Source organism: Homalodisca vitripennis, chromosome 1 (genome assembly GCF_021130785.1).
Source record: "Homalodisca vitripennis isolate AUS2020 chromosome 1, UT_GWSS_2.1, whole genome shotgun sequence".
Lineage (NCBI taxonomy): Eukaryota > Metazoa > Arthropoda > Insecta > Hemiptera > Cicadellidae > Homalodisca > Homalodisca vitripennis.
Genome location: NC_060207.1, coordinates 143959741 through 143987466, shown reverse-complemented (window position 1 = coordinate 143987466; position 27726 = coordinate 143959741). Strand labels below are relative to the sequence as shown.

Genomic DNA, 27726 nt, shown 5'->3' with positions numbered 1-27726 from the left:
AAGTACTCGTAACCGGACCCAATCTGAATAATAAATACTGATAGTTGGATTTTTCTCGGCTGTTTTTAGAAAAAAAACTTGGACAAAACACAATACAGAACATTTACGGTATTTTCACTCTTAAGGGTGGATAAAAAGTTTACAATGAAGGATTTATTTTTTTTATTGTCCAATATTCTTGATGTTCCCATTTGTACACATCGGCTAAATGTTTACCTGAAATACCTTTGTACAACTGTTCAATAATTTTAATTGTATCAACCAGTAATAACACTACGCGTTTCCTCAGAACTCATAGTACTGCACAAGATAATCAAAACATTACGGAACATGAGAGTCAACATATCAATTAACCCTACTGCAGGTTGAAGAAGTATTGGCAGACTGACTATTTTAATAGACTGTAGTGAGTAACAGTAACAGGGCGGCGAAGCGATGTGTCCATCTCACGCATTCCGCTATTGCTACACTATATTCGCAATTAGAAGGGTCAACTGATGAGCACGATTCCTGCATATTCATTGTTCACAGGATGATGTGCCTTTAAAACCCGATTTTTAAATTTTTCTTAATCTGGTCCAGATAATTGGAGTTCTACTGTAAAAAAATAAACTGACTACTAAAAACTTACCTTTCGGACATTCTCCATGTGATTATAAGCATTCTTTTCAAGCATAGTGAAATATTCGTTTTCCTAAATAAACAAAGAAATAGTAGTTTTAAATCACATGTAACAAATAACACAAGTTTAAAAAATTGTATTGTTCCTACGTTGATTATTCTGAATACCCATATCAAAATATAAGCAAACAAATCAAACATAACTTCTAAATATTAAACCCGCACCCATACATTATCAGACTTGGGCTGGGGTTTGATAGTATGAGGGACTAACAGCACAACACAGAGTGGAATGAACCTAAGGTTTACCAGCTCAGCCATAAACATGTACCAAACATGGGACAACAAATCCATGTTAGTCAGATCTGGGTTCAGTTCTGATCTTCAATTCAAATTCAAATATTTTATTGTCCTATAATTTACATAAACATTTACAAAGTCACAATGCGACTCATTAGCATAGTCAAAATACTTATAACTGATTAGTTACATTATATTCGTAACTTAGATTAAATGACTAAATAAATAAATCAATATCACGAATAAACAATATCACAATGTGGAGTTAAAACAAGTCCTGAGTCCAGCAACAAATAATGGCAAATTTACACATTACAAAACAAAAGTAGCTGAACGATTGTATCAGTGTTTGAAAATAACAAACTGTTTGACTAAATGTCTAATATTGTTTATTCAAACTATAATATGTGTTAAACTAGATAAAAATTAAATAAAGTAATAAATAAATAAATAATAACAGACAATCGATAAATTAAATTTAAACAGATTAGAAATAGAACAGTAATAAGCATAAAAAATGACACTAAAGGTTGCAGTGGTAAATAAAAAAATATGAAATCCCTCACAGAATTGGACTGGTGAGGTAAGAGAATACTTAAAATGTAATATTTTTCATTCTGAAAAGTGCTTCAATGGTAGAAAAAGAGGTACAAAAAAACCAATTTATATAGTTTTGTTTGAAATAGGATACAGTTTGATTAAGGTCTTAAACGGTTATACACTTTTAATAATAGTACAGTGTGTGGTATTGTTTTGTGTTTTACTTAGTTTGTGAAATTCTATTATTTTGTTGTTTTATCTTGTGCTGGTATTGTAATTGTGTAGTGAATTTTGAGGTGTCAAAAGATGTATTTAAAAAATGTAGATTGTAAGGTCATATATAGAGATTTATTATAGTTTGAATTTCTGTCTGTATAAAAAGGGGTTTGCAGTGATCTAGGTTTGGAATTTGTTACAATTCTGATTGCCTTTTTTGGATAATTAGAATGTCCAGTAGCCCGCTACAGTTGCCCCATATAATTTAATTAAACATACCTGAAAACAGATTGGAAATATGTAGATCTCAAGTAATTTTCAAGAATACAACACAACCTGTCAGTCGCCTCAACAAAAAAGACTACTCTGGTCAGCCTGCCCGAAAGATAATCTATATGTGCCCCCACCCCATAAGGTCAGGTGGTCATCAACTACAATACCCAGAAATGTTTATTGGCTGGTTAGTGAACTTTTTGGTTTTAGACTAAAAAGTATTTAAAAATGTAGATTGTAAGGTCATATATAGAGATTTATTATAGTTTGAATTTTCTGTCTGTATATTCAGTGATTGGTTTGGAATTTGTTACAATTCTGATTGCCTTTTTTGGATAATTAGAATGTCCAGTAGCCCGCTACAGTTGCCCCATATAATTTAATTAAACATACCTGAAAACAGATTGGAAATATGTAGATCTCAAGTAATTTTCAAGAATACAACACACAATGTCAGTCGCCTCAACAAAAAAGACTACTCTGGTCAGCCTGCCCGAAAGATAATCTATATGTGCCCCCACCCATAAGGTCAGGTGGTCATCAAACTACAATACAGAAATGTTTATCTGGTGGTTCGAAGCTTCATGACCATTATTAACTTTAATTTCTGGTTTTAGACTAAGACATTTTTATCTTATCTTAATTGCATTAAATAAAACCATTTTGCATTAAACCACTTCTCAAAGCATCATCTAAAGTATTTTTATTCATCATCAGTTTAAGCTCCTCTATATTTACTATTTACTTTAACAAAAGTTGTATTCATCTGCAAAGAGCAGTGTAGTTGCTTGAATAGAGTACACAACAGGTAATTTACACTTAATAAAAACAACAATGGTCCCAGTACCGAACCCTGGGGGGCCCCCATTTTCAGCAATAGCCTCTTCCGACCACATGCCATAAAGACAGAATCTCTGTCTTCGGCTTTTCAAATATGAATGAAAGAAACAGAGGTGTGCTGTGAAACCCAAAATGATGCAATTTACCAAGAGGTCATCATGGTTGATGCAGTCAAAAGCCCTGCTCAGGTCACCATATATACCCTGAGCAGAGCATCTGTCTACAAAGGCTGATATGTTGTTATTCACTAGCCCATTATTGGACCAACTGTGGGCTTGCCCCTTCTGAATCCAAACAATGACACATTCAGAATAGGTACCATTATCTTCCAAAAATATTCTAATTTGATAATAGACCAAAATCTCTTATTAACTTTGGTAAGATAGAGATTGGCCAATACCTCTCAAGAATCTCTAGACCCTTTTTGTATAGATGGGATAAATCCTAGAGATTTTGATCATATCAAGAAAAACTCCATTGCACAAGCATTAGTGGATTCTGTCAACGAAATAATGAAATATGGCAAGAATTGCATTAACATTTTGTTCAACGTATTATAGGCATCACAGCTATTAGAACTGTTTTTATCTTTTGCCAACATTTATGATATCATTAGCACGATATAACACTCAAGGTAAAGGTTTCCTGTATAATACAGACCTTCCTTACATACTAAAGAGAACTAGATGTGGACAAGTCCAGCTGATTTTTTAATACTATATTGATTGTTTTGTGCTTGTTACCACAATCTGAATAATTTTCTTTAATCACAGACCATGCAGACCATTTTATACATTTATTGTTGCTTTTCTCAATCAGTTGTATATTACGTTCAAAATTTGCCTTCTTGTTTAACTATTTATACTCTGATTATTTATTTAATTATCTTTATACTCCTATTTAAGTTTCAACAATGGTTCCTTAATGTCTAGGTTGTCAGAACTCTGTCAAATCACTTAAAAATATTAATCCTTCCTTCATATACCTTATTTACTAGGCGTGTGATAAAAATATCACATGCATGCGTGCATGTGATATTTTTTATCTTGACTAGTATTTTTTACTTTTTTAATGTCAACAAATATGCACCAAAAATAAAATGTTTTTTTAATGCACCTTTTATTATGTTGTCTAAAAAGTAAGGTTCACTTTCAAGTTGTTAACTTGTTAATTGAGACGGATACATTACAGCACACAATCAGATTGATAATAGGTGCTCACATCCAGTATAGAGCCGCACTGAATGTTTTAACTATATGTATTATAGCTACGCAGTTATTTTACTGTCAAAATACAATACACAAAATTCTATCAGCTGATCCATTTGAGGTAAAAAAACATGGGTTTACCATGATATAAACAGATCTAGTAAATATGTCTTTAAGTATTATTTATTTGTTTTACATCCCTAATTATATTATTTAAGCACTTGAATACCCACTGTATTGACCAATGACATTAGTATTGCTATTAATTGGCTTTAAAGTTAATGATTTGTGTTTTTAAAAAGACATCAGAGTCTATGAGTTCAATGTAAGTAATTTAATATGACATAATCATAATATTAAGTTTTTGTAAATACAGTAAATTTCAGTTAATCCGGCCTGGTCAGGATGTGCGGCATACTGAATTATCAAATATGCTGGATTATTGGATGTATATCAGAGAAATCATGTAGACAATTCCTGGCACACCAGTAAAGAACCATCAAAGGGAACAGTAGAGGCTTCACTACTAACAATGCTCCAACTCACAACACATTTATGACCAGCAACCTGGTCCATATAGCGGTTTTAACACTGCTGCAACCCTGATATGAGACCAGAATACATTTCCCTGCTTACTTCTTAATCACGATAGTTCTAGCAATTTACTTGAATGGTTCTCTTAGTCTAGATCAATATATTCATTAAAGTATTACTTTCAACTCAAATAGGCCTAATAATATTAATCTTTCTCTCTAAAATAGATGTATACATGTGAAATTCATGTAACTAAACCCAAAATGAGTTATTTGCGTATCTTAGCATACTTACTTGTTTAATCAGTGCATCATAATCTTCTTGAAAATCCTCAACATGCTTTTTAATTTTACCCAAAAGCGAGTCAATTTTTTCTTGCACAGCACTATCTTCTTTTAAACTGTCATTTATTTTGTTCTTTTCATTCTTCTTTTCAGTTAGCTCTCTAAAATAATCATTACATTGTCGAAATAACACTTGTACAATATATCCTTACCAGATCTTCATATTAACTAGTTAAAATAACACAAGCCGTACAAAAGAGAAAGTAGAAATATTATTTCATGTTTGTAGTTTCAACACTTATAATCATTTACTATTCTTACTCATGAGCGGAATGCTATTAAAGATTTCAATATAGAATAGAATAAAATGGTATTTTTATATGTTAAAAAAAGTTGAAATCTAATTTTCTTCAGGTGTCTAAAAAAAGCAAATAAATCACGAGAAACAAATAAATATGGCAATGGATTGCCACTCAAAAGATCATGTAACATCTGATTGGTTACCAACAGCATAAAGTCCAGACGGAAAAGAATGGACCGAAGCGATGTCACTGCACAGAACCAAGAGCAGAAACAACATACCACATTCACCCACTAAAGTCGACTGACGCTAGAATTAGCCCAATTTCTTCAGAATTACAATATAATGAAGAGGTCTGTTTAAAGGAATCTTCTTCAGTGGTAAATTTGCATTTTTCTGTAAAAATTATGTAAGATCCACCATTTATTTTTAAACCAAATTAAATGTGGGTAAACCAAATTAATTTTAAAAAGTGGTTAATCTGGCTCTTCTAAAGTTTTACATTTTCCAAATTTGAATTGAAAACCCCAGTTTATGGAGTATTTTATTTATCACACAACTCAGGAAATCTTTCCTTCAATATGAACTCTGTCCATGTATGTTAAGATTAAGTCCATAAAAAACTGATCCATTGTCCACTAAAAATGTCATGGATCACTCAGTCCTTAAACAGGTGCTAGTTTTACCACAAATTTGTTAAAATTTAGTTAAAGACATTTTGGAATTTTTATGTATGTTTTGCACTCTGCATTTTTCCCTAGTGTTGTTTGCAACTCTATAGATACTTCCTTCCATAAATATTAAAGAGGAAATAAAACAATAACTTGATGATACTTACACTACCAATGTGAAGAATGTTGAGTTTAGCTCCAGTTCACCTTCCTCTTAGTGTAGCACCTAGAATCTGACACAGTTATGTTCGTCTGAAGAGATTAACAAAAAAGTTGGTGACAAAGAAGCTCAAAATGAACTGTACATCATTTAAACAACAGATACATATGACTACAAATAATCTCTAGGTGTCTCTTCAGACGAACATGACTCTAGCTTTCAGAAGTCAAGACTGACAGCATCAGTTTCTTAACGCTATACTAAGGGAAAGGTGAACTGGAGCTAAACTCAACATTCACATTAAATCAATGCTTCCCACCATATGTGTAGAAAACTACCTATGTGCTATACATTTATTAGTGAGGAATTTACCATCAGAAGGTGTTGAACATAGAACTATTTGTATATGCTTACCATTAATATATAAATTATTACTTTATTCATATGGCTGAGCAAACTGAATCAAAATCAAATTTATGACAATTCTTCTCTTCTCAATATTCAAATCTTTTTTCTTCTATTTTTTTTAAAGATTTATTTGTAGAATAAAATTTCATAATTTTGGGTTTTTAATGTTTAGTCTTTATTTTAATTTAGATATCCGTAAAAGTTTGAAGTTTAATAAAAAATGTCTCATAATAAAAATAAAAAATACATAAATTTTGGAATATAGTAATATAAGTGACATTTACACCTCATACTTTCTGACAAATATTATTTTTTTTTAGTTTTCAATTCTATCGTGATTATTTTAGATTTGAACAATTTTAAATAGATTTATTACTTGCAATACATACAGCAAGAAAATGTATAGACAAAAATAATATGGTTACAATATATGATATTGTGAATATTAGAATATTACTTTAATTGGGCTACTATAAATCCTGGAATTTCATATTTTTGCATTTATTGTTTTTATAATGAGACATTTTTTATTGGATGTCATATGTCTATAGATAAATGAATTAATCTATAGGTTATTGGGTTTCTCTATTTTAATTCAAAGGATTAATAGAGGCTAAAATGTAGCTATTTTACAGTTCTAAGATATTTAATTACATATTATAAATATTATGTATTTGGGATTTTTTAATACTAAGAGTGAAGATTACATTTTAAAATATTACAGTGGAATTCCGAAACAATGCAGATCATATTCTGTAACATCAACATTGTTTTCATATAAAAAGGAGTATTACAAATTCTGTGACGTCTATAAGGATGTTTGTTAGTTACACAATTTCCCACTAGTTCACACTAAATTATTTCTGCTTGTTTATGATGCAGCACACCTTACGATTTAGTTTACGATATCATCATCATCATTCATTAGGTTCCACTGATAAATGCAAAACATTTTTAATATACAAAATCTATTAAAATGTTAGAGATGTAGCCTTGAAAAGTGTTTTATAAATATGTATAACACAATATAAATAAACCTTTTAACACTTTTATTTATTTTTTTGTAAACTTTTATTTTTGTTACAATGTACATTTTGAAATCTGTGACTTCATCTTTAGGTACTAAGGTTAAGTTAAGTTAGTACCTTAGTACCTGAAGATGAAATCACAGATTTCGAAATGTACATTGTCTTAACTTAACCTTAGTACCTGAAGATGAAATCACAGATTTCGAAATGTACATTGTAACAAAAATAAAAGTTTACAAAAAAAAGTGTGAAAAGATTTATTTATATTGTGTTATACATATCTATTAAAATGTTTGTCTATTAAAAATATATTAATAATTGATTTGTAATACATTTTTTCTCTAAAATGTATACCCACATTTATTCTTTCTGAGTAGGCCTCAGTTTTGAAGTACTCAATATGTTAACTATTCAATTTGATCTAAAATTTTATTACTTATATGTGCTTTATATTTGCATCCCTTTGAAATAATGAAAAAAATGTAAAAAAAGGATGTTTCTAAGTGGTATTGTATTGGACAATAGTGCTATTTGTGGATGAAGATCTTATTCTATAGTGTTTTGTGATACATAACTGAAGACTAACCTGATAGCAGCCTCAACACTTTCAGTCAACTGGGGTTTCAAAGTCTTCCACCTGAGATAGGATGACTGCAACTTCTCTTGGCAGTTTGCTCTCTTGCTGCCTTGAGCAAGGAGATTGGCTTTGAGATCACTCAGCAGCTCTTGAGCCACCTTCATGTCCTTGTCAGTGATCTGCACAACCTTCAGTAGCTCCCTACAAATCAACAAAGTTTTGTTTCTGGTTACCGGGATACTCCATTCATAGCACATTTCTGATTAATAGTTCTATTTTCTGCCCAGTCTCCGAGACCTGGAGATTTGTGGGAAACTTAAAGAAGTCGAGTAATAAACTAGAATTGTATTTGCTAATACTATAGCGAAAGTAATATTCGTTTTGATTGACACGTGGTTTCCTCAGTTATTACCTTTGTTGATCAATCAGTTTGACAAGCTCACTCAGCTGTTCTGCTCTCAGCTGCTGATCCTCGTACTCCTTATGCAGCTTACTCTGCATCTGCATCCTAGCCTCCACCATATCTCGCTTTGTCTCAGACAGTTCCTTCATCTCTTCATGTTTCTTGCGAAGACTCTCCAGGTCAGATATTACTGTGGTCGGTGAGTCCACTACTAGATTTGATAGCTCCTTTACTTTGTTGGAAATCTAGTTGGAAACATCACAAATGCTGTAAAGTGCACAATTAAACCTTGGGAAAGGCAATCGGCTTCGGTGGTTATACTTAATATAGATAGAAACTAACTGATAATATTATGATTTATTTCAGGCAATCTGAATTCTAATAATAAAACTTGGTATTTCAAAACTATAATTCAAATAATTAAAAAGAATTACAACATAACGATGTATATGTACCAAGCACACATATTTGGAAGAATTTGAATGTAATTTCCTAAACAGCAGGTAATGATTGTGATCATGCTTTTTTATATACACAACAATCAAATTGTTCAAATATAATCTTAAAAAATCTAATATATTTGAAAAAAGGAGGTTAAATTATTAACACATAAGATGCAGTTGTATGTACCTCTCTTTCCAAGTATAGAATCTTGAAAGTGACAGGGCTTATGAGGAACAATTTATTAAAAATGGTTCATACTATCACTATGGCACAAAAAACTCATCCAAGCTATGTGTAAGTACTGAAGTTAGTCTGAGTATTTTAAAAATTGTGGTAGTATCGTTTTCACAAGCTCGCATTATATTGCATAAGCCCCTACATACATAAATACATACAAGTACATATTCCTCTATATGGAGACATTCAAGAATCAAGAATCAAGAATTTTATTGCCATTGACAATTTACATTGAATAGGCAAAGTCAACCTAGTTTGTAGTTATATAAATATTGCAAGAATAATAACGAGAAAGTACAGAATGAGAATCATTATAAATATAACTATTACGAAACAGTTAACCTAGACATCCCTTTGATAGTTTATAGATATATATAAAAAAGAGAGAAAAAAGAAAAAAAAAATATTATAATAGTAACAATAAAATATAAAATTCAATCTTAGGCACAGTAAATTAAGTTATTTAGTTAAAATTGAACATCAATGTTACAATTTAAAAATTCATTTATACTATAAAATGGGTTTTGAAGAAGCCAATTGTATATTTTATGTTTAAAAGGTCTAAAACTAACAGACTTTGCACCATCAGGCAGCCTATTGAAAAAATTAATACAATTTAGCTTGAAAGAGGTGCCAGTTTTAGCCAGTCTATGAGGAAGTATATTGAGTTTATTCCCCCCTCTAGTGTTATAATGATGAATATTATTCCTAATTGGAAAATTCTGTAGGTTTGATTTAGTGTATAATAGTACTTGAAAAATATACAAATTGACAACTGTGGGAATCTTAAGTTCAATGAAAAGTGGCTTACAGTGATCTAGTGAACCAACTCCTGCAATATTACGAACTACCTTTTTCTGTAATAAAAGAATATTATTTATATGGGGAGAATGGCCCCAAGCTAGTATACCATATAGTATATGTGATTGAAACAGACCGAAATATGACATTCTTAAATATTCTAAGCTTACAAAGTTTTTCAATTTCCATAGTAGATAATTAACTCTTGATATTTTTTTACAAACTGTTTCAATATGCAGGGACCATTGTAACTTAGAATCTATATAAAATCCCAGAAGCTTAACAGATTCCAGATTAATTTCTTGTTTAAGGCTTAAAGTTAGGTATTGTGTTTTTTCAGGATTAGAAGATAATTTATTAGAAGAAAACCAGGAAAGAGCCTGCTCTTCTGCTAGTTCAGTAATCTGTTTTAAGTAATTAAGATCGTTGTGACGGGCCACTAAAGTGGTGTCATCAGCATAAATAATGGAATGAACATTTAAATTTTGAGGTAGATCATTTATATATACTAGAAAAAAGAAAGGTCCGAGAACTGAGCCTTGAGGCACGCCTTTCTCGACAGGCTTTACAGTTGAACATTTATTTTTTATTGAAACAAATTGACTCCTACTGAATAGATAAGATTGAATTATTTTTAAGGAGTTATCCTCGATGCCATAAAATTTGAGTTTATTTAGCAGAATATTAAATGGAACGCTATCAAACGCTTTAGTAAGGTCACATAAAACTATAGAAACTGACTCTTTTTTTTCAAAAGCGTCCAAAGATAAATCAATTAAATTAAGTACTGCAGAGGTGGTAGATTTACCCTGCCGAAAACCATGTTGATTTGTGGAAAGTAAATTATTTGATTCAAAAAAATAACTAAGCTGGTTGTACATTAGTGATTCAAATATTTTTGAAAATATAGGAATAATTGAAATAGGTCTGTAATTATGGGGCAAGTTTTTATCTCCTTTTTTGTAAACTGGGGTTATTTTTGAAATTTTGAGCGAGGGTGCAAAATATCCCTCACACAGGCATTTGTTGAAAACAAAAGCAAGTGGTTCACTAATCAGATGAATTGTTTGTTTAATGATAGAATTAGAAAGCCCAATAATAATCTGGTTGATTTGAATTTGAGAATTTTGAAACCACTTTTATTACATCAGATGAAGATATTTCTGACCAGTGAACGACAGTTGATTTCCTGCCGTATTTCCCAATAGTTGTTCTGGATTGTTGGGGCTTTGATCTATTCTGTTAGATAACTGATTAATAGAGTCCAGGAAAAAAAGTATTTAATTCATCTGGATCAAGATTGACCTCACTACTATGGGTTGGAGAATATTCATTGCTGATCACCTTCCACGCTGCCTTGCAGGGGTTAGTGGAATTTCCAATATACTCCTCAACTGCTAATCTTTTTGCTTGCTCCAATTCTTTATGGTAAATTCTTTTTTGCTGTAAGTAAATGTTATAGGCAGTCTGATAGTGCTCAGACCCCCGCTTAAGTGAATTTTTGTAAATTGTATAGAGAGTTAACATTTTAGTTTTTGTTTCCTCAAGGCAGGTACGTATACCAATCTACCAGTTTAGACCCTTTAGAGCTAGTTTTGTTAGAAATTTTAATTAAAGGAGAGCAAAAGTGCCATAGATTTACATAGGTCTTTAAAAAAAAATTGTCAAATAGAGTTTGTACATTAATTTTGTTCAGTTGAAAATCATTTATCATCTGCCAATTTTCTCTTTCTAAACTAGATTTAAACAAATCAACATGTTCTTTTTTTTTGTAATCTAACATATTTGAATCCAGATTGGTTTTGAGTTCCTGAAGGGCTCACAACCAAAATACATGTAAAAATAAAAGTGGTACATGATCTGAAAAAACAGTGGTCTCCAAGAGTGATGTCATATAAGTTCCTATTAAAAATTAACAATAATATTATCGATACAAGAGTTTAAGCGAGTCGGTTGATTATTACAAGGGAAAAAGGTTTAATGCTCTGAGGAAGGTTTAAAAATCTTAAGGAAACTGCATTAATTTTACTTTTGTTACCCATTTCTATATTAAAATCACCAGCTACGATGAGTTTTTGATTATGCTTTTGTAACTTTTTTTACAGAATTTTCAAAACTATTGAGAAAACTGTCGACATCACCACTCGGAGACCTATATATGCTAAATATAACGACATTTGCTTCCAATAATTTAATACAACAGCATTCACAGTGTGTCTCAGAGTAAAATGTTGATACATTACAATATTGTATTTAATAGAATTTAAAATGTAAATACCTACACCTCCATTTTTTCTTACTTTTCTGCATTACAACATGAGCAGGTATAAAATTTTTTGGAACAAAACAGATTTATTTGATTATCTTCCAACCAATGCTCTGATATGCACATTAAAATTTAATTTCTTTTCTTGACATAATCTTCTATTTCTAAAATTTTGTTCCTTATACAACAAACATTTATTTGCATAAGCCTAAAAAACAGTCCTTTTGATTACTTTGTTGTTGTACATGGGAAGAGATAGTTGTGGTTGGTGGAGGAGTGTTTGAGGGAGTGATAGTTGTAGGAGCAGAGATTTGTGGAGTGTTGGCTGTTTGTAGTGGAAATTTGAGGAGTGTTATCTGATACAGTAGTGGGTGGTGGAGTGGTGTTAAGTAAACAAATTGAACGTGAGTTGATATTTTTTGATTTCAACACTTTATCACTGCTCTGCTTTAGCACTTTCACTGAACCTGACTTGACAGCTGCACTGTATGTTTGATGGCCAGGAGTAACCCTAGGGCTGACAGGGCTCTGCTGCAGATCTATTGCTGAGCTGGAATCCTCTTCTTTTGAATTTTGATAGATTAGGTCTTCTAGTTCTTTCACAAAATCTGGATGAGACATTCCATTTCTCAAAGTACGAAATGATTTCTGGTAATATGAGACAATGGTGACTGTGGCTTTTGTGACTTGCTGAAATTTACGGACATTTCTAATGAAGTGATCTGTATTAACTTTGTCTCTAACACAGCCTATGGGAGAGCATATCAAGTGCTTTAGATTTTTCTTCTTGAACTCTGTAGTTAGATCTGAAAAGGCTGCATCATAATCGTTGTAGGATGGGTTTTCCAAATATAATTTTGTTTTGTAATGAGACTAAAATACTGTAACACCTTCATTACATTCTTGAACTGCCAGATGTTTACTACGACGATGCCAGGGTTGTAGGTTTTCCAAAGATTTTCTTAAAGACCACAGCAACCCCAGCTGTCATGTGACGAGGATGGTGGAAATCCGCCGAGATGCTGTGAGCTATTCCTGTGCTTTTGTTGTTCTTAGCATGCCAGATGACTTTCGCCATGTGGTCTCAGTAAACCCTTATAGGCGATGTGGGGCAAGTCTTCCCATTCGGATGTCGATTCCTCTTGAAAACTTGAAGGTGAAGAGTTAATTAGAGTTACTTTGTTGGTCACATTAGTGCTTGATTTTTGTAGACAATCTATTATCATATATGCTAATTTCTTTTTTCCTTTAAAGTTAAGGTGCAGACCATGAGTGGTTGAAATTGTCTCTTTCAAATAAGCCTAGGGTCAAGAAGAGTGACATTTTTCATTCTGGTTACAAGCTCTTTTATTATAACTATTAACCTGAGCTATGTCATAAGTGCAGCGAATCATCAGGATGCACAATCAAAGCGAGGAGGTATTGTTGTAACGTATACAGGTCTGGATTCACTGAGAGATTTGAGCATATGTTCCATTTTTTTTGTTAAATGGGTTCTGGGCGTTTTACTTTTCATATCATTTGTTCCTGCAGCAGAATCAAAGGTCGGTTGAGTGATATAGAAGCTTGATTGTAGATTTGTTCAAAATTGGCTCCAGATTTAACAAGTCCGTCCATATAGATCAGACCCTTACTGCACCTCCCTACAATCTCTGGCAAACCTTTACCCTGGCTATCAGCAAAGAGGTCAAACTTTAATTTGCACCTTTTTACTACCATCAGGTAAGCTACAATCTCTTCTTTTTTTAGGATTGCGTTTTAACACCTGGAAAGCAATCTTCGAATTGAGTGAATTTCTTTAAATTGATGGTTCTCAAAACAGCCCTTATTGCATCATGTCAGCAACCATTTGCGAATCAGCCAACATATCTTTGGAGTTGTAAAGCATGTAGGCTAATTGGGCTCGTTTTGTTTTTATGTCACAGGGTTTTTATGCCAGCAAGCTGTTGTGATAACTGTTCCGTGTTAATATCAAAAGAACTGATTTTTATTTTATTTATTAGAACATCTGTATATAATAATAAGTGGACTCCACAGTCATTTGGGGGTTGTTTGCATCGGTACTTCCACAATTTCCACAGACAAAGGTTCCTTAGAATAAGGTGATTCCTGATTTTAGCAGCAACCTTTTTTGCATGTGACAAGTTGTAAGTCTTACTCATACTAGAGTCAAAATAGAAAAAATTTGTGGTAGCTGCTAACATAAAGCAGTAAGCTCCAATGTGACCCTAAATCAGCATTGGTGAGATTCATACAGTCATTTATGGGGATAAAAACATAATCAGTATTTTGCTCAATAAGTGGTACTAGGAATTCTCCAAAATCTTCTGAACACTTAATAGCCTGTGCCACAGCAGGACTCATCAAATACACACGTTTGTCTGTATCTGTATTTAAAACTGTAGACTGTAGTATGTTAAAAATATTTGTGAATTATATCATCAGTCAACCAAGCATTATCCAACACCGCTAAGGCGAGGGAAAAATTGTCATTTGTATTTGTATTTGTAGTTGTGCTGTCAAAGGATTGGGGCGATGACTCAGGAGGACTTTTACCTTGTACATAATTTATTTGTTGGAATTCTGGAAACTCCATGGCGATATTTATCTTGCATTAAGCTTAATTCAAGTTGAGTACACCTATCTGTAAGAGCATTTACTTGAAAATTGAGGTCTAAATCCAATGTTGTGTTTACTGCCACATCTTTGGTGGTGTTGTGATTATCCAGTTTCTTTTCATTACAAGGGGTGGAAGTAGACGGGTAGGCTGTATTATTTGTATTCTTTATAGGTGAAAAGGTTGAATTCTTGCTTAAATTCCGCGAGTTTTTGTTGAAGTTCTTATTTTTGCAAAGCTTCTTCAATTTCTTTAATGGCTTTAAGAAGATGATCATTTTTATTTCTTTTATTTACTTGAAGGGTATTTTTGTTTTCTTCGTATATAAAGTTAACTCACTAGGCCTACAAACACCTTTTTCCTTTGTAAAATAAAAAATCACATTAAAAAACATGTGATTTGCCTTTAGGTTCAACACTTTCTATTATTGCTGGCCCAAGCTGAATGTCCTCTTATTTTTGCAATAACTAGATCACCTTTTTTTAAATTTTCCATTTTCCATTATAATTTTATTTTATTTATTTTTTGTAAATGACAAATTAATCGTCCAATTATTTTTAAAAACTAATATTTTGAATATAGATAAAATAAAATTTCAAATTGCCACTGTCAGATACAGTATAAAATAGAACTATATTATTAAATTGGTACAACAATGTGGAAATCTGAAGCAAAAAAGTATAATATTCAGAGTGGGATTTGTAACCCGACCCACAAGATGTCAGACGTTATCTCTACTGACTGAGCTACTATCACCTTGCAACTTCAGGTAGACAAGACCGTAACTGATGTGATTGATTGTCAGTGATTGTAAGATTTGTGGACACCAGTTATTACTGGAAAACCCACATGTACCAGTTTCACGTATTTATTTAAAATAACATTGAAAGTGTCAATGGCATCTAATCTTGTTCTTGCTATGTTTGTTTATATTTAGTTATACTCACAGTGAGCATAATAACTATTATACTTAATAAAATAAAGGAAAACCTGTGGTGATTGCAGGTTATCTTGGCCAGTCACTGTTTTATAGTAATAACTATTTAAAAGCTGAAAATAAATTATGATCCTATTTATCAAAAGTTGCACAAAGCTTTATACAATGTCTGTAGCAATTTTCACAAAAAACCAATTTACAATTTATAGAAAGTCCAAAAAAAAACACTTACTTCCCTAATTGAGGCATGTTAAACCACACTACTAGCAGACGACCTTAATGTTATTCCTAGGCTGAGTAACATTAAGGTCAAGTATCTTCCTCCAAACACAACCTCCAAACTGCCACCACTTGATCAGGGCATTATCCGAAGTTTTTAAGGAAATTATAGAAAAGAGGTCATACAACAGTTCCTTAGAGACATAGAAAGCCGTTTACCTACAAATATCAGTGTCTTGGACGCCATGTGGATGATAACAAAAGCGTGGAGTAAAGTTACAGAAACTACAATTTGTAATGGTTTCAAGAAGAGTGGATTCCCTGTCACAACTCAGGAGGACAATTCAGACCAGCCTCCTACACAAGAAATCGACACTGTGGAGTATGGGAAACAGTCAAAGAAGTATTAGTGGCTGCAGAAGATGACGATAACGATGAACCAGATTGTGTAATGCCCAACCCTAATTTAAAAGAGGCTCGTGAAGCCATTGGTGTTCTAAAGTGGTTTTTTCTTAAAAAAGGGTGGTTTGAGTGCAAGTATGGTAAAATCTATAACTGAATTGGATTGCTCATTGGATATTATCAATGCCACATCACATAAGCAGACTACTATTGCTGACTTTTTCTCTAACAAACAGGGTGAAAACAGCATCAATAATGATGCCATTGAAACACAAAATGTAGATTAGGCCATTTAAACTGACAATTCGTAATTTTCAGTTTAGTAATACTGTACAGAATGAGTACTGTATTTTTTACTATCTGTAGCGTAAGATTTTTAAGTTTTGTTCAGGTCATGTTTGATTTTCAATTTTCTTTTAATGTGTTTTTAGAGTACATATTACAGCTTTAATACATATTACAGTTTTAATATAAAACTGTAATACAGTTTCATATTACAGTTTTTCTGTTTACATACTGTATTCTTAATTGAAACAAAAAATAAAAATAAAGTTTCATTGTTCCAAATAAAATGCATTTTTATTTTGTTTTACACACACTATTTAAATACAGTACAGCATACGATTTCACAACCAAGCCAATGGTCTGTGAACCTCGATGTAGCGAAATTGTACCTAACCTAACCTCAATATAACAAAATACTCGATATAACAAATTTTCTGTCCGGTCCCTTGGGGTTCGTTATATCGAGGTTTGACTGTATTAAATTCATATTGTTCCAGTTTTTCAAAAAAACAATTTATGAGGGAACAATGGTGAATTAGGAGGAAAATATACCAACCCCAAAATAATTGAAAAAGAGAATTAGAAAACTAACTCTTACCCAGATATTTTCTCTTTCAGTGCCCAAATTATAAAGTTATACGATTTAATTTGTTTTTGTGACGAGCAAAACACCTCTACCCACCACGTTAAATCCCCCCTCCCCAACCACTCTTATCCTGTCTGTAAATATTATAGCAGTCATTTAACAGTTCAGAATTATTTATTGATTCATTCAGTCAGGTCTCTGTACGCGTAATACTTCTATAGATATTATTTATGACTCCCAATTTAAAGGCTAATGTTTTAGTCTTCAATCCCCTTGCGTTTTGATAACAAATGTTAATGTTATTAGAAACCATTCATACTAACCTAGTTAAATTCATACAGACAAACTTAGTCTAAAGAATAAAAAAAATGTAATTAACATAATAAAGAGACATAATAAATAACCAGAATAATATTAAATAGCATAAAATGAGGAACTGAAATTAATAAACGTAAGCATAAACAATCAATAAATGGCTGAATAATACTTAAAAGCAAACAGAAACAGAAAAAAAATATAAATACAAATAGATATAAAACTGTACAAACTTGAAAACATGCAGTAGATGACAATTGGCTGGTTAAACGTCAGTGTGACTTAAGTGGGAAATGTTGGCATCGGTCAGCGAGGTGCATGAGGTCCTTACAACCCTGGTCCAGTCCTAGATTCGGATCTCAGGTGCTGCAAGTCTGAATGGTCCTTGATCAACACAGGGCAATCTCCATTGAATTTTCGAAGAAAGATTTTCCTAGCAGCGGTAATCCATACAAACTTATAATGTGGTTCCTCCTTGAGTCTTCGAGTATCCATCTACAGGATCCTGGCTTCTTTTATCTTTGATAGATTGTCATAATATGGTTTCGATGTATCACATGTATGTATCATATACTATATGGTTTGGATCACTCGAAAATCCCAGGTTTGAAGCAGAGAATCCCCCTTTCCTGATGGCCAGGTGTCACACTTGTTCCATATCAAACTTGCACAGAACTTAACGATAATGTTGCGTGGTCAGACCTCCCAGGGATGGCAGCAAGACAACGCATAACATCAATCATTGTCGGTTTCATTCTGAACCCTAAGACCTGAGCAACTGCTATCATCAAATCACATTTCACAGGTCACATTTTCATTCTTCATTTCAGGAACTCTGGATCTCTAGACAGTTACTCTTCAAATTTTGGGAACTAGTGTTAAGCTTTTTCTTCTAACCGATCACCTCCTGCTTAGACAAATTGTTATCACTTTTCAACTCATCTATTTTATTGCCTTGAGAATGTACCGTGTTTTTAGTTTGATCCAAATCACTCTTCATTTCACTTAACTGTTCTGAATATAAATCTAAAGTTTTTGTTATATCTTCCTTAAACTCCTTATTATCTAACTTATTGCACTAATATCAGATTTCTACGCTGCACTGTCTGACTCATTGTGGAGACTAAAATTTGGTATCCGAATAACACTTTTTTTATTGGCACATGCAAATAAAAATAGTTGTACAATTCAGGACAACAAAAATCATAAATTAACTATCTACAACACTACTTCATAAATTAATATTATTAATCCTCATGCTCAAGAAAATACAAGTTAATACGAAGATTATAACAAGCCCGTACGGACTTACATTTTTCCAACCAGATCTCAGTTTTCTTTATATCTCTGATAGTGATTGAAGTGTTTTTGTTTAGATTATTTAAAAATATAATTTGATGTGTTCTAATGTAAATTGAACATGGAACAATATAAGGGGGTGATTGATTAATAATTTGAAAAATAATAATAAACAAATTGATATCATAAAATTTGGTTTGGTTCAATGGGACACAATATTTTAATAGTATGTAATCTTGCCTTAACATAAATAAAAATTTAGTTTCTTGCTAAGAAGGCATATTCACCTGTAACTCTTCTCTGTTGAGTTTCTGTAGGGCTATTTCTTTTTCTTTCAGTTTTTCAGTTGAATCATCAGTTTTAGATTTTGCAATCTGTTTTTCAGAATTCAATTCCGATACTCTTTTTTGTAGAGTCAAAGCTTCATCCTCCAGCTAAAAAAAATGTGATCTAAATAATGACAATTAAACAGTGATATGTAATTAAAAAAAATTACGAAATCAATGAATTCTCCTTAAATACTTTAGTAACTAATAAGCACAATAGCTACTAAAGTTAACTACAGAGAGGGATTTATATTTATAGTTATGATAAATAATAATTATTTTATCCTCTATGGTATATAGTGGATTTTTTAATCACAATGTACTGAAAATAGTTTTTTTCTATAGTAGTTATGAGTACTGAAAGTGGTTTGTTTCTCGTCTATATTAAGAAAAACACCTAGAGATTTTTTTCTGTGCGAATAGTAACTACACATATTAACCCAGTTGTGCTAGTAGCCTGTTACTTATATCCAAAGTAGTTTAATGTATTTGAAATCAACTGTTATAGTCAACTATTTCATTGGCAGTATAACGTAAATAAATACAATGTAAATATTTTTTGTCATTATTTTGTGACAAATGTACTTATTTCAATTTAACTGTTCACAACAGAGTATCACTACAATAAGAGCAAACAAACTAACCTTAAGTTTAACCTATAAGTCAAGAGATAAATCTTACAAACAATGTACAAGGGCTGTCCAGAAAGTAACAGATGTTTTGACATGGCGTAACAATGGACTGGACTAGTGCTGTCATCTTGGTGTCAGAGTGTTCCTACAGCCGTGGTAGATTGTGTATAGTTTATATTGTACTTTGTATACAGTGTAGTGTTGAAATGAGCGCTGCAATTGAAAATCCTGCCAGTTATGAAGTGCGATCTGTAATAAGGTTTTAGATGACAAAATAAACACAAAGCAATTGAAATTTATCGTCAGTGTTGTAATGTGAACGGTAAAGGAATAATGAATGAAAGTGAGGCAGTGGTGTATTGATTTTAAGAATGGACGAACCAGTGTTCATGATGAGCATCGCAGTGATATGTCTAGTCTTGAATTGGTGGCGAAAATCAACTAAACAATCCGTTCAAATCATCGTTTCACGATTTTGGAACTCTCAGAACATATAAAAACGTCTTGTTACTTTCTAGGGAGCCCGTGTAAATACTAAATAAATTATATTAACCTTTATAGTATTTTATATTTACATTAATGACACGAAAAAAAAAAAAAAAAAATATTTTTAACCGTTACTTATAAATTTTTATATAATACAACATAAGAATATTATATTACATAGAATTCAAAATTTGAATATACCTACACAAGTATACAAATCAGACAATTATCTAAACAAAACAAAACATAAATAAGCCAAAATGCCAGGGGTAACTGCTTATCAATACAATTAGTATAATCACCTAGTTATTATCTCAGCTGGATAAGGATGCAAAAATGCCTACCTTAATGTATTGCAACTTTGTTGGAAAATATCAAGGTCTGTTACAAAAGCTGTAAAATTGAATTGTTCATAATATTGTTTAAAGGTGAATTACCTGCATAAGTAGTTCTGTACTGAGGGATTGAAAATACAGTAATTGATCTTTGAAAGAATTAAGGGAAAATTATGTGAACTTTCTCTAATTTTTGAATATCTTCAATTTGACCTTTAACTAGTTTCCTTCATACATGAAGCGACTAAGCGTCTAACTTTTACCGATTGAATATTATGAGTACAATGGATTCCAAATAACTGAGGCAAATTCAAATCTAAACCTCACTAAGGCCAAGTAAAGCTTCTTGATATGTTCACCGTTTTTAAAATTCCTACAACTCCTTATAATGAAGCCATAACAGGAATTTACTCTTTTTTACAATATGTAACACTCAGTCATTAAAAGTCAACCCTAAATCCAACAAAACTCCCAAATCAAATATCTGTTAACTCGAGCTAGAGCTATATTCTCAAGTGATAAGTTATAAGCAACATTTATTTTGTGTTTGACTTTATATAATATTTATCTATGTTTAAAGGCATTCCATTTTCTTTAGACCATTGCAAGTGCCCATTAACCCCAGCTTGTAGCAACAAGGCGTCTTTTGTACAACTCTAACTTCTAGAAACTTTCAGATTGTCAGTGTACAAAGCTACCTTACAACCATTTAAATACGTCTCAATGTCATTAATAAAATGATAAAAAAACAGAGGATCTAAGTTTGAACCTTGAGGTACTACGGACTGAACAGTAAACATGTTAGAAATAAACCTGTTATAAAAAAGAAAATGCTTTAGGTCATCAGATATGAGAAAATTAACTCAAGTAAATCGCTAGAGAATCCAAATTTATGAATTTTTTTAACAATGCAACATAATTCACTTTATCAAAAGCTTTAGAAAACTACAAAGTAAGAGCTTTTAATAATGTGTCAGATATTAGAATATGTCCAATGGAATTTTACATTTTGTTGACTACATAAATTTAAAACTTAACTATTATATAGTTTAGATAATATAGGTGTATTATTGATAGCATGTATATTGATAATAGTGTATAGATAAAACTTGTTTACCTGTTTTTTAACATATTGAATTTGTGCTATGGTTTTTATTATAGTGTTCATATTTGCTTTTAAATCTTCCCTCTCTTTCATCATTTTCCTTAGTTTCTCCTTTCGTTCATTTAATTCCTTTTTCTTGTCCATAAGAGCACACATACGGTAATCTGACCACTGATAGAAATCAATGAAAGCTCTAATGATGCCTTGTGTTCTTTTAGGTGCTGAAACAAACAAAATCAATCAAATTAAAAAACTATCAAACTAAACTGAAAACTTATTGCCAAAAATATGATTTTTAGTTGGGTATGAAATTTTAATCACTATTTACCATGTAGAATGTAATGCAGAGAATATTGTAAAATGCTGTATTGTGTGCTACTTAATATTTACTTACTTGGTGAAATGATGTCTAACATTCCAAAGTCTTGGACAACATCAAATGCTTTGATGCTCATCAATAGATTAATCCTAGGGATTGCCCCGCTGTAAGCATCCTGGTAGGAGCCGATAACAGTCATCTGGGAAAACTGAATCTGGAAAAGCACACTAAAAATTGATATGAAATTGTTTTGTTTACATTTATTTTTGACAATGAAAAGATTGTAAAGAAAGAAACAGGATTTTTCCAGATATTTTCTATATGGACCGCATATAAACAAGTGATACAAGAAATCAGTATCACTATGTTTTAAAATCTGAAATCTGATCTCTTCCTCAGGTGGATAACTAACCTAACACAACTACAGTCTAGGTGTTATGACAGACATAAGTCAAGAATCACAACAAACATGTTGTGTGTCAATTCCATGTATATCTCTAAAACATGCCCTTAATAAACACAAAACACTAATTATTGAAACCAAACTAAAGAATACAGGTCACAATAAGTCTGCACTGAATGATCAACCACACAGAACTGACAAGAGGTCTTTAGTAAATGGTGATCGTAACAGGAGAAATGATGCCAGCAAAACATGAAACAGGAGTGGGTATTTTTAATTACTGGTTCATTCTAGATGGGCTTCTCAAAACCATATGGTGACTCCTCATTGGTTTATTAGAAATCTCTAAACTGTTTGAAACTTAGGTTTCTTTGTTGGTTTATTTTTGATAATTGGCAACCAACGCGGCCTAATTTTAACTGATTGATTTGTTTTCATGGAAGTGTGAGCTGAAGCGTTGTTTTTATCTTGTCACAAATCAGGCCTCAAAAGATCACAATAAAAATCACAGTTCACTGTAACACCAGGTGGCACAAACTCATGATCGACCTTCAAAGTTTAAGGATAATGTCAAAAAAATCACGAGCATTGTTTTTGTTGTACTTCTCACTTTTTCTTTTTCCTTCTTTCGGTTTTGGTGATTGTGGACTTTTTCACACTGATGACTGCGGTTTTGTTTCTGGATCATAACCATAAAACCAACTATCATCACCAGTTTATGATCCTGGATGAATGTTCTACAAAAGCTTCTTGAAGCGTTGCAAAAATTCCCATTGGTGATTTTTTAAGTTTAAAGCAAAACTTGATTCAAGCCTTTCGCTCGAATTTACCAGCCATCACTAAAATCACCATATAATGATAACACACTGATAGAATAAGTCATGCCCACTTGGTCAAGAAAGTAGCTCTTAGACCCTCTGGAGATTTGTTAATCTGGCTTCACAGTTACCTTATAGACCGCACTCTGCGGATAAAATATGTGTCTGCTTTGTCAAAGGAAATTGTAATACTCTCTTGTGTTCCTCAAGAGTCTCACCTTGGACCACTCCTCTTTAGTTTACTTGTAAATGATATTGGCATGAATCTTGAAGGAACTTTTCTTTTGTTTGCTGAAGATGTAAGTCTTCAGAGAGGTAGCATCATACCAACATCTGGTTAGTCTCCAAAACGATCTCAAGAAAATTCAAGAATGGTGTGTACTTAATTACATGGACCTAAACCCTATCAAATACCTGGTGATAACATTTTCAAAATCTCTCAAGACACTTTATGTTGCTCTCGTTCAACCAATAATGGAATATTGTAAAATATCAGAATAGCACTATTAACTGGTACGAGATACTTCAGATGACTGACTTCTACATTCCTTGGTTGGCAAAACATATTCAGCTGATTGCTATCCATATTCATTCCAGAAACTACCATTAGGCTACCATAGCACAATACTAAGATTGATAAGGATTAGAAATGCAATCTGTGCTGATCTGGTTTTTTTTGGGATGCCATTGTCATCATTTAATAAGAAGGCAACAACTGTACCATATGAGCTTGGTTAATTTGATGTTTTATTAGCTCTTTTAACAGTCATTCTAGAATTTTTTTTGTTATTATTAACTTACTTAGTCTATCTTTGTGTCTTGTTTAAAATTATATAGAAACTCTTCATGTTGAGTACATAACATGTTTACAAAATATTTTTTTTATAAAATACTTACTATATGTATTTACCTGAGAAACATTGGTTATATCCACTTCAAACTCCTGAAGCCAATATGAGTAAAAGTTGGTGACAAACTCTTCAGTAGGGTGTTCTTAAATCTTGCACAGTGCATTTAAAATCAGGAAAAAGTATTTTTATATCATCCAACAACTGCTGTTCACTTGACTTACTCATTTTCTGAAAGAAACAAGCCAAAATTATCGGATCTGTCTATTTTGTTGACACAACTGACAATAATATGTTGACCAGGTATTAAAAACTGAGATATCCTAATGAAACTTGGAAGGAAGAAATACTACCAGATTGCCTACACCTTCTGTAAATGTGAAGTTGATCAGACATAATTAAGTGCCATTTTATGCATATTTTCTGCTTGTTGACTAGGGTTAACAACTGAAAAATCCTGTTGACCGGATATTAAAAATTTAAATTACAAATCTTCTACTACAAATTTATGCAGGGTGTAGGCAATCTAGTAGTATTTCTTCGTTCCAAATTTTATTAAGATATCTCATTGTTTATTTAGTACCTGGTCAACAGGTTATTGTTGATGGTAACCCAGGATAATAAGTGCACAGGGTGGTAACATGCATAAATATGCACTTAATATTGATCGATCCACTTCAAATTCACACAAGGTGTACTCATTCATGTAGTATTTCTTTGTTCCAAGTTTCATAAGCTATCTCAATCTTTAATACCAGTCAACAGGTTATTGTCGGTTGTTGACACGGGTCAACAAGCATAACAGCCAGTAATATGCAACAATAGGCACATAACCTTCTTCGATTGACTTTAAATTTACAGGTGTTATAGAGAATGTTATAATACTTCTTCTTTCCAAGTTTCATTAAGATATGTTAATTTTTAATACCCGGTCAACATATTATTTTCGGTTCTTGAATCCGTATCAACAAAACAAACCCATTATCAAGCTCAAACCTTTTTGAGTTCAATGTATTCTTCCCTAGTGTTTTGAACGAACCAGCAGCCCCATTTTAATATCTTTTGTCTGTTTAGTTATGCTTCGTAATGAACTTTCAGATATACCTGTAGCACTACAGACATTTTACTAGACTCATTGTAAGTTTGGTAATTCTAAGCAATATATGGGTCAACCTCGATTTTTCTCATATTACAATATAATGTTCCAATAGTCAATTAGAAAAGGAAATGACTAGAATTTCTTGCCGGAAAGCAGTTATAGGGAGCAGGCAACTCATATTACAATATAATGTTCCAATAGTCAATTAGAAAAGGAAATGACTAGAATTTCTTGCTGGAAAGCAGTTATAGGGAGCAGGCAACCGCGAGAATTACCTATTAGTGATCAGGGGCACTGACGTGATCTGGGCTTCAAATTTGGAACTACTCGAGTTATTTTTTTTTCTAAAAGAGCAAGCAGCGCGAAGCGCTGCGCAGCGGGCAAGCATCGTGCGTGATCTTCGTATATACTGAATTGATTCAGGCCAAAGGAATGACACAGATTCCTTTACCAGATTTTTACGGAGATTTTGTATTGGGCGGATTATATTGGTTTACTTTGCTTTCCAGCATGTAATTATGTGTTTAAAATTGTTTTACATACATTACCTACATTATATTGTAATATGTAATAACAATTTATCAGAAACTTTTAATAAAAAAAAGGATCACGCACGATGCCTGCCCGCTGCGCAGCGCTTCGCGCTGCTTGCTCTTTTAAAAAAAAAAAATTAACTCGAGTAGTTCCAAATTTGAAGCCCAGATCACGTCAGTTCCCCTGATCACTAATAGGTAACTCTAAGCAATATATGACCGTCTGGCGGTTGCCTGCTCCCTATAACTGCTTTCCTTCTAGTCATTTCCTTTTCTAATTGACTATTGGAACAGTATATTGTAATATGAGAAAAATCGAGGTTGACCCATATATTGCTTAGAATTACCGTAAGTTTTAAACAGTTCCTAACAAAGTTTCATTTTTTACAAGTTTATATAGACTATCTCAATTTGCAAGTCTGGCTGTGCAGTACTTTCACACAAACTAATATGGATTTATGGAGGAGCATCTTTTTAAATATACTATATAATATCCAACTAAGTTAACAAAAAGTATCAAACACCGAAAAGTATCAAGTATGGTGCAGTGAAATGAGTAAAACAGAGATATCATGCAGGCTCGGCTGTAACAATCACACCGGTAGCTCCCTAATATAGGTTCCTGCACATTTTTGTCCATTGGCAAGCAGAGATGAATCATGCTCTACCAATATTAATAATATTTAGTACACAGTAACCTGCAACAGTTAGTAATTTCAAAAGTAGGTATATTTCCTAATAAAATTAATAACTCCCCAATAATATAAGTTTTTTATTTTTGTGAGGCCTTTCGTACTCAATAAGAACATCTTCGGACCCACATAACTGAATAAAAGTAATAATAACAATAATTAATATCATTATTATTAATAATAATAATTGTGAGTACGAAAGGCCTCACAAAAATAAAAAACTTATATTATTGGAGAGTTTGTTTTAAATTAATATATAATTTCCAATAAGACAAGAGCTTCAAGAATGTATACCTACGGTTTAATAACGGATTGAAACTATGTTGTTTTTCAATCAGAAACTAGATTTCCCTTATGTGGAAATATTTAACAAAAGGAGAAAAGTAAAAACGAAACAATGAAATATTTACAGTCATTTGCATACCATAATTAATTAATAAGATATACAATAGTATAAAACTTAATTTTTTATAAAAAAAGTATAAAGTAGCAGTGAATCTGTTACTGTATACAGCTATGACAGCTCGTAGTAAACTAGTGGGTACTTAATGCAATGTTAAATTGTTTATTTCAACTAGTCTTAGTAGCTAAATCTCTCAGAAAAATAATCAGGTACATTACAATAAGTGGCCACCACGGCAACTAAATCATTGATACTCATGATTTCATGAGTAACACTAATTATACTGCAGCCTAAAAATCATCAAAATCTGAGAAGTCAAGGTCCATTATTATTTTTTTGTTGGAGAAAAATAATATTGCAGTTGTCATTGGAGAATAGCCTATAGCAGTTTTATCAGAAATTTCAATCGATCACACTTTAGAACTAAAAACGTGTTAATGTTTTATTTGGGTTGCTCAATTAATTAGAATATATTGAAAGGGCAATCAGACAAAAAGTCTTCTTAGGTGTTCAAAAAAATGCTTGCCAGCCTAGATTACAATGACTTTTAGGTTAAGAAAAATTTTTTGCACTTGCATACATGGAACTAGTATTTCTTGGAATATGACCATCTTCTCAATGAAACTGTACAATTACAAATACCAGGTCACAAATATGATCAAATACAAAAATTCCTACTAGGTAAGCTAATCATATATAATAATCCTTAAACATCATAAATATTTTCTACCGCGATAACATTTACGTTCAATCTAGATATTAAAAACGATATTAAAAATCAACATAAAATCTACTTACTTTATCGCACAAACACTAACACTGTCACTTACTAGTTGGAGATTAAAACAGATAAATCAAAATCAAACTTTTTACATTTCATTTAATATTGTATTATAGCCCATTTATGATGGCGCCAATTCTGTAGACAAAATTTTTTTTAATAAAAGACAGTTTA

General features: G+C 32.1%; 1 protein-coding gene across 2 annotated transcripts; it reads right to left on the bottom strand.

Moving 5' to 3' along the window:
- Positions 1–604: 604 nt before the first annotated feature.
- Positions 605–27726, bottom strand: LOC124372786 (tropomyosin isoforms a/b/d/f-like). Of its 2 annotated transcripts, none has more exons than XM_046831199.1 (9): positions 27570–27726; positions 24107–24275; positions 22051–22189; positions 21669–21877; positions 19060–19206; positions 8374–8609; positions 7971–8162; positions 4827–4977; positions 605–694 (listed from the first exon to the last, which is right to left on the bottom strand). In XM_046831199.1, exons 3-9 carry the CDS (start codon positions 22172–22174, stop codon positions 620–622), a joined length of 1134 nt encoding a protein of 377 aa, XP_046687155.1. In that variant the 5' UTR covers positions 22175–22189; positions 24107–24275; positions 27570–27726; the 3' UTR covers positions 605–619. The 2 variants fall into 2 exon arrangements, with proteins under 2 accessions (XP_046687155.1, XP_046687160.1); XM_046831204.1 differs by having other exon boundaries at positions 27566–27704.